The sequence below is a fragment of the Miscanthus floridulus genome, unplaced genomic scaffold, assembly GCF_019320115.1.
Source record: "Miscanthus floridulus cultivar M001 unplaced genomic scaffold, ASM1932011v1 fs_297_1_2, whole genome shotgun sequence".
NCBI lineage: Eukaryota > Viridiplantae > Streptophyta > Magnoliopsida > Poales > Poaceae > Miscanthus > Miscanthus floridulus.
The window spans coordinates 31,308-40,000 of NW_027096538.1; the positions used below are offsets into that span (position 1 = coordinate 31,308).

At 44.6% G+C, this 8,693-nt stretch overlaps 1 protein-coding gene across 1 annotated transcript; it reads left to right on the plus strand.

Annotated features, from left to right (window-relative positions):
* Window positions 1-2,397: 2,397 nt before the first annotated feature.
* Window positions 2,398-8,677, plus strand: LOC136531180 (uncharacterized; the record flags this gene model as incomplete). The annotated part of the gene is made up of 7 exons (XM_066523879.1): window positions 2,398-2,745; window positions 2,822-3,207; window positions 3,827-3,970; window positions 4,032-4,349; window positions 4,628-4,725; window positions 8,250-8,266; window positions 8,620-8,677. Coding segments are annotated over exons 1-7 (1,369 nt in total), but the record flags the coding sequence as incomplete, so codon positions are not given.
* Window positions 8,678-8,693: the final 16 nt, after the last annotated feature.

An 8,693-nucleotide genomic window follows, 5' to 3' on the forward strand; every position in this document is an offset into this window, starting at 1 on the left:
GGGGTTGGCTGGAGGGTGGGCGCCGGAGCCAGGGTGGCAGCCGGCGGCGGGTGGGGGTGGCGGTGGCTCTCTCTCACCTGGGCTCGCCATTGTACCTGTATCTAGCCGCAACTTCGCTAACAAAACAGTTTTTGATGGCTATTACTTCACTATTCTAAATAAATACAGGTAGGATTTCTGTTATTTCCTTGAATTTTCATTTTAAAGCGATACATGTTTTTTAGGAAACAAAATTAGAAATGTGGCAGTTTGTACTGTAATTAGAGTGACCATTCAACAAGTGTGACCCGACAAGAATATCCAATAATGACATCTGAAGCATATGACACATGTTTATTTCCCATAGTACTTTCATCAATTGATCGTTTAATTTACACCTCGACACTACACTTGCATGACGTCTGCTCTTACTTTGGGATGTCATTAGTTGCCGAAAGATTAAAAAAAATTAAAAGAGATGATACAATGGGAAAGTACCAAAACACACTTTATCCTAATCTTTCAGCCCACCCCTCCGCCAACCACCATTCTGCCATAATTATATGTTGCATGACGGCACGCTTATGCAGTGTGATATGGGGATGGCCCGGGACAGGTCGATTGTTCTGGTCTGTGCGTGGCGTGGGGTGACGACGATGGCAACGACGTGGTGCAGTGTGGGCAGAGGGGCAAGGATGCGACATGGGCAATGGAGGGACGATGACGGTCTACGCGCTGACGTAGACGCTGCTTCAATACATCAATCATCCGCTCTGCCCGCTCGTCATGTATTCTCTTTCTGCAAGTTATGACAGATGATTGATTATTAGAGAAGCACAAGTTCTAATTAGAAGAATCTTACAGGTGGTGGTTGGTGTAAATAAAAAATTATGGTTAATCAATCCCATGGTGGACAAGATAACTTCACTGTTTTTGGTTTTCGCTTTGATGAACTCATTCAACAGAAAACCCAACAACGATGAATCGGCACGAATCGCAGGATACCTCACTGCTAGCCCTCTTGCCAGAACCTCTGTGGCTCGGCCTAAGAGCATCCACACCTCACTGCATTGGTCGCCCCCATGCTGGATGGTGGACACACGCTTGAATCTCTCTAGTCCTACCACCCCCGCATGCAGCGTCGTGGCTCTGCCTCCTCCGGTGACGACGCCACTTTATCGGCCATCACGCTGTTCACTTGATCGTTTACGTGGCTTATAAGCCGACTGATACTGTTTTGTTGTGAGAGAAAAACACTATATCTTGACTGATAAGCATGACCAATACGATGAAGCGAACATGATATGTCGCCTCCACATGAAGCTCCTTGGCCTTGTCAACTTCGGCGAGGCGCGTGTGCCTCGCCATGTGCCACACGTCCTTTCGCAGACCAGCACCCGAGTGTGAGAGCAGAGGAGAGGAAGAGGACAGAGGAGAGCAAGGAGTGGAGGCTGCCAGAGACATAAGTTAGTGCCAAGGGATGTGCAGCTTATTGGTCGGCTGGGCTTTTTCAGTAGATGTGGGCCTCTGAACAAGGGGCCCTTCAAGTAAGTAGACCTTATTTTATAGAAGTGTCCCACTTAAGAGCCCATCTTTGTAAATCAGTTAACAAAGGTGGCCAGTCCATAAATTAGCTAACTTTGTCTGAAGTTCGTCAGGGACTTTGCGAGATACTGCTAACATTTTTGATAATATGTAAATAAAATAAGACGTACGTCTCCTAAAATGATTATTGCAGTAGTGCAAGGAAATTTTGTAAGTTAATTATGGAGAGGGTTGTTCATGATTACATCAAATTTGCACCAAGTTGTTGCGAACTAGGTTTTTGTAGATTTTCAACTTGTCATCTGACTTATTAGTACACCAATTTCAGGTGTGCATCAATTTATTAACTAAAAGTCAGGACACGATTCCTAGATACATACATTATAATACAAAAGAATATTTTTTAAATAATGGTTAAAGTTAGCAACAACGAAATATCAGCCGATCCTAATGCCAATGGAGATTTTCGCCTAAAGGTTTGCTGATTGGGGCTAAGACCGAATGAAATTTATCAAAAAACATATAATTCATCTTAAATAAATAAGACTATTGACAATAAACAATGATGTACTGGTGTGTGTGTGGGACATTAGGATACGACATTTGAACCGAAAGATTCCATAATATTATTTACAAGCAAAAAAAAAAAACCCATTATGGCTTGTATTTGTGTTGCAGAGGAGACCTTACACGGCTTCCAATAGCTACTCCGTATTGTTTCCGTACAACAATGCGATTCTCCCAAATAACCACGTACGTAAAGCCACTACAAATTAAAACCCTATTTATTAATTAATATAAAACCTAAACAAGAAATTGGATTGATCCATCAAAAAAACAAGCAGGCACACAGACCACCGACTCCTGCCAACAATGGAGGACGCAATTGGGCAGATTATCTGCCGAGGAGACACTGTCACGATTCTGAACCCGTCGGTGGCCGACCACTGCGGGGTGGTGCTCTGGAAGGGCAGACCAGGGCCTAACAAGGACGGCTCGACGCCTCGACGAATAAGGATTTCTACCTGGGGGCAGCGCGTCGGTGGACCGCCCTGCATACTCAGGGCGTCCGGGTGGCTCAAGGGCTACTGGAAGCCCAACCATGGCGAGGGCACCGTGTGCAGGGTGGAGACGACGTGCGTGCTCGTTTACTGGGTCGCGTCGTCGTCGCTGCTGGAGGCGGCCGCTGTGGAGGCAGCGGCGACCAGGTCGGAGGCACCGGTCATTAGACGACGACATGGATCGGCGGCCGTTGGCCGTGGCCAGCACTCGCACGACGGTGGACGTGCTGTGGCAGGACGGCGCGCGGCAGCGCGGCGTGCCATCGACGTCGCTGGTGGTTTGGTACGGAGGGACCAACAACGACCTGTTCCCGGGGCAGCACGTCGTCAGGAGGACGACAGCGACGACGGAGCCGCCGGAGGAGGAGGAGGATGAGCGTGTCGGCGTGGTGAGAGGCTACGACTACAAGGACCAGACCGTGCGCGTGTCGTGGGAGTCTGACGAGGAGGAGACGTTGAGCGCGTACGATGTCAGCTGGTTCTCTTGCGATGTCCACTATGGAGATATCGTCGTCCGCCGCCGGCAGCTTCCGTCGACAGACTCGCCGTCGTCTACTAGTACTACTACTAGTGACCTTTCATGGGTGGGGCAATACGTCTACTGTGACTGTGACGACGCACAGTATATCTACGTCAAGTGGGGTGACGGCAACACGTCCAAGGTAGGCACGTCATGTGCAATTGTGTACGAAGCATCTTAACTTTCAAAACCAGGCAAAACACCCACACGGTACATATGAGGCACACGAGGCAAAACAACTTAACTATTTTAAGGCGTTGTTTGGATGGAGATGTATGTACACCTCAATCCATTTGTGTTGGAGTACGATGGGGTGGAATTTAGTTCTTCAACACACATGGATGAGAGTAGATAAATGTGCATCCAAAAAAGGCCTAAGACGGAGTAATTTCTCTGTTTTTGAGAGTTAGGTTGTGTACGTTGTCTCGTGTTACATTTTGGGGTAGGGCTTTCAAACAACCTAATAAGAACGCAAACAGGCGCTATTTCGTGAGGTAACCATCATCATGGAGCGAAGTATTGATCATCTCCTTCATGAATTAGGTGTGTGGGTAGATGAAGACGGAGATAAGAACAACGCCATTGACGAGGCACAAGAGAACGTCGCTAATCATGTATGTGTCGTGATCGATCGTGATCCACCAATTTCTATATATTCCCAATGCAATCAGGATCCACGCGTTGATCATGAAACAATATGAGACAATTGTTTTGATTTCAGGGACAACAACATCAACGGCGAAGATGATGACAATTCAGGCATCGGCAGTGGCGACGATTCTGGAAGCGAGAGTGATGACAGTTCTGGCAGTGAGAGTGATAGCGAAGACAATGGTAGTACATATATCGGTGACGAGGATGAATCGTATCGGAGTTATCGTCCAGGCAGTGATCCGACTAGCTGGTAAAGTGTTTGCACAAGGCAGGATGTATCTGAAAAGTGGTTTCATGGAACCAGAAGCCTCAAGAACAGAACTTACAGCCGCGGAGAGCCTCAATGTGTCCACACACGTGGTTGGTGATGATGGTGATGTGAAGAATACCTCCACTGCGGAGGCAGGCATCAATGGAGGTGGTGGCGACGGCGGTGCCTGTACCAGGGAGGACAAGATGGAGGCACATACCACTGCAGGTTATGATAAGCCATTTCAGTTCCCACAGTTTGAGATTGTGCATCAGAGCCCTTCAGATCACCGTTACCTTGACAACGTGAAGCAGGTCCGTAATTTCTTATTCTCTGATCAGTTAGTAAAAAGAATGCATAAATGCGGTTAGTACAAGCGATTCGATCAATCCATGGCACACAAAAAACTTCATCCAATGAAACTTTTACTTGATACATTTAAAAAGAACATTTATGGATGTAAAAATAACAAAAAAAAAAGGATACTAGCTACTTTCACCACTATATTTGCTACTACTCATAAATTTTTAAATGTAAGTTTAGGGGCAGCTGAAATATTGTAAAATTTGGCCGTGATCTCTCCTATTTGTTAGTATTCACTGCTAATTAGTTTTGCAGATCTGACAACGACCTCCGCAGAAGACTGGAAGAGCAGAACCAAAGCAAGCAGTTCCAGGGTAGTAACAGAAACACCCAAAAGGGCAACAGAAGTCAAGGTCAGTCGCTAGCCCAGCAAGTGCAGAGCCAGCAAGTTTTCAGCATAGAGCAAGGTAATAGCCAGCAGGGGCAACAATCGCCAAAGGCGGGCCGAAACAATGTGCCCTAGAGACAATCCGAAGGCAGGAGAAATAGCCAAGGAAGAAACTGGAACAACAACCAAAACCAAAGGCAGCAAAGGCAGTACTGTTTTTTCCATGGAGAGAACAAAGGGCACATAACCAGGGATTGCCCAGATGCCAAAGAAACCCAAAAAAGGATCAAAAGCAAAGCTAACCTGCCTCCTTCGCCGCATCAACCGCCTAGGGAGGTGAACAACACCTTCGCAGCATCCCAGCAACAGTACTGTCCAATTTACCCAACACTACTGGAAAACCAAGATTTGCTTAGTGTTTAATGGTTTGCCTAGTGCCAATCGTCGGACACTAGGCAAAGAGCTTGTTTGCCGAGTGTTAGACCCCGGAGCACTCGGCAAAATAAAGGCACTAGGCAAAATAACGATTTGCCGAGTGTCGACACTAGGCAAAGAAATCCACTCGGTAAATGACCATTTTGCCTAGTGTCAATACTAGGCATACCATCACACTCGGCAAAGGCTGCCGGAGGGCAACCGCCGTTACCATTTTGCCGAGTGTCTTCCGTTAACACTCGGAAAAATTAGAACTTTGCCTAGTGTCTCCGGACGACACTAGGCAAACTGGCCAGTTTGCCTAGTGTCTTACAGAGACACTAGGCAAAATATTTTTTCTTTTTTTGATTTTAGCTTCCAATTTTTTTCTGTAGCTTTCCTACTATACCTTGACCAATATGTTGAAAGTTGGCACAATTTTATGAAATTTTGCTATATTTCTTTAGTTTATTTAATTTCTTTGAATTTTTTCGACAAATGCAAATTTGAACTGCAAGTGTGACGAATAATGGCAATTCATGAATGCAAAAATGATATTCATGTTAGTAAGTGTTAGTTGAGGCCGTATCCAGAAACAGACCAAAAATTTCACACATCTTCATGTCGAGACATGACCACGAACTTTCTATTAAATGAAAACGGAGTCTGAAATTCATGAAACTTGTCGACAAGTCAAGATATCGCATGCGGGTGCCATGATAAAAATTTAAAAAGATTTCGAGCACATCATCACGTATGATGCTTAGAAACCCTAACACCCGCATGCGATATCTTGACTTGTCGACAAGTTTCATGAATTTGTTAGGGTTTCTAAGCATCATACGTGACGATGTGCTCGAAATCTTTTTAAATTTTTATCATGGCACACGCATGCGATATCTTGACTTGTCGACAAGTTTCATGAATTTCAGACTCCGTTTTCATTTAATAGAATTTAAAAACTATTTACTCGCAAGTTCGTGGTCATGTCTCGACGTGAAGATGTGTGAAATTTTTGTTCTGTTTCTGGATACGGCCTCAACTAACACTTACTAACATGAATATCATTTTTGCATTCATGAATTGCCATTATTCGTCACGCTTGCAGTTCAAATTTGCATTTGTCGAAAAAATTCAAAGAAATTAAATAAACTAAAGAAATATAGCAAAATTTCATAAAATTGTGCAAACTTTCAACATGCAGTCTCATTTTATGTAGGGAGGCTCGATAAAAAGTTTAAAGACGAAAATTGAAAAAAAATAAATAAGTTTGCCTAGTGTGCCAGCTAGACACTAGGTAAACTGGCCTCTTTGCCTAGTGTCTCATGGAAGACACTAGGCAAACTTATTTTTTATAGTGTTTGCCTAGTGTTGGGTTATCGACACTCGGCAAAGTTAATTTTCAGTTTATATTGTTTGAGTGTTTTTTTATTTTAAAAAAAATTCATAGTTCAAAAACATTCATATTTGCCCAGTGTCAGATCTAGGACATTAGGCAAATCAGTAGAAGACCGGTACTACTTGACCTTGTCGGTACTGCCGGTAGAAGACCGGTACTACCGCTAGGCCAAAAACCAGCACAACTGTGAAGACCTGTAGTACCGATGAACTTCCGGTACTACCGTTCAGGCCGGTACTACCGGTAGAGTACCGGTACTACCGGTAGAGTACCGGTACTACCGGTAAGTCAAAAACTGGCTCAGTTGTGAAGACCTGTAGTACCGATGTACAGCCAGTACTATCGGTGTATCGCCCAAAAAAAATTGAGAGGGGCAAGGCCCAACCAGCCCTTTCCTGGCCCAAGCCGCCCCCCCTCTCACACACCCACCATGCCCCCACACATCAGCACCTCTTCCACACATAATACACCACCAGCAGCCATCCCTCTCTCTCCCATCTCTCATTCACGTTGGCAACCAGAGAAGAGAGAGGAGAAAGGAGAGGAGAAGGGAGAAGAGAAGAGGAAGAGGAAGAGGAAGAGGAAGAGGAGGACGCCCCTCCCACTGCTGCAGCTCACCGGAGGAGCTCTACCACGCCACCACCTCGCCGAAGTTGGGGAAGATAAAGCCCCATGGTCATCTTCAACTTCAAGACAAGGAGAAGCTTTCCCATGGTCGATCTCTGTCCTTGAGCAACTCCGAGCCAAACTGCTGCACCTAGAGGTCTTCCACGACATGCAAGAGGAGTAAGAAGAGGTGCATCTCCCATGTAGATCGACTTCTTCCCCACCATTTCTCGCTGCCCTAGCTTTGGGGGTAGCCAAGGTGAGGCGATTCTTCTGTTAGGTCTTCTAATTGAGGTGTTTAGATGGTTCTTGGTCATGGGGATTAGTGTTTGTGGGGGGGGGGCACCATTTGGATGTCAACCTAGGGTCTTCTGCCCTGTAGCTCGAGCAGTGCTGCTGTTCGTGTGGTTTAATTGACCTAAACGATTTTTCCTCAACAAGTTGATGATAAGGAAGTTGTAGAGGACCTTCAGATCTGTTTGCCTGTGAAATTTCATGATTTTAGAATTAGTAGTTTGGGAGTTATGATTTTTCTAAGCAAGCAGCTTTTCCCTGACGAAGTCTGGACAGAACTGGATCTAGGGGTTTTGGAGAAAACATAGAGGCATTATGGGACTCTAGAAATTATAAGAGATTTGTAGTACTTTTCATTAGCTTTCTGGATTGGTAAATATCATGATTTTATCCCATCAGGTTTGAGAGCTATGAATTTTCAAAGTTCGCTGTCAGGTTTGGACTGCATGCTGAACAAATCTGAAGTTTGGTGTTTTCTGACCATGTTAGCATCAAAACTAGCTTTTGTTGATAACTAGGGAGTTGTAGTGTTTTTCCTTGAGCTTTCCAAATTATTGAAAGAACAATAGTTTTGATTGGCTAGAACTCCAGCTATGAGTTTCTGAAGTTCTCTGTCATGTTTCATCAGTAAAAGTTTCAGTTAAGGTTCGTCATGATTTTGGGCATCCTGATGACCTTTGATGCAAATTGGAATAATACCAAAGTTGTAGATAATGGATTGATCTATAATCCGGTAAAGTTTCAAGATATTTTGACATAAGGATTTCGAGATATAAAAATATTAAGTTTGCTGTCCTGATTTTCGGGCAGATAATGACTTCTGCTTTCATTTGCAGTTTATGCCTTCTTAAAGGTATGATAAAAAATAAAGTTTCTATACAAAGGTTATAGGGGTTGCTCTATAGATTCCATAAATGTATTTCTTTTCTACCATAGCATTTGTGTATTAAAAGATACAAAAGTTGAATCAGCACTGCTGCTGTTGGCTGAATTTCCAGAGTTTTGTCAGGCCTTGTTTGTGGGGGTTTTTCCGAGCATAGGAAGCATCTGTTGTTGTGTTAGTAGATGTAATTGCTTCCCTTGATATATATGTGTTTAGCGGCCATTGTGCCGTTGGTTCATTGCAGGTTTTGAGAATCTCACCAGTACAGGGGAGGTGCTGCCGAAATTTTTAGACGTCTTAATTCGTTTTGTTTTTATTTGCAGGAAAAAGAAGGTGAGAAAGGAGCAGAGGCGACCCCGATCGTCTTCCTCACCGGTGTCGGTCTGCCTGCACCGCG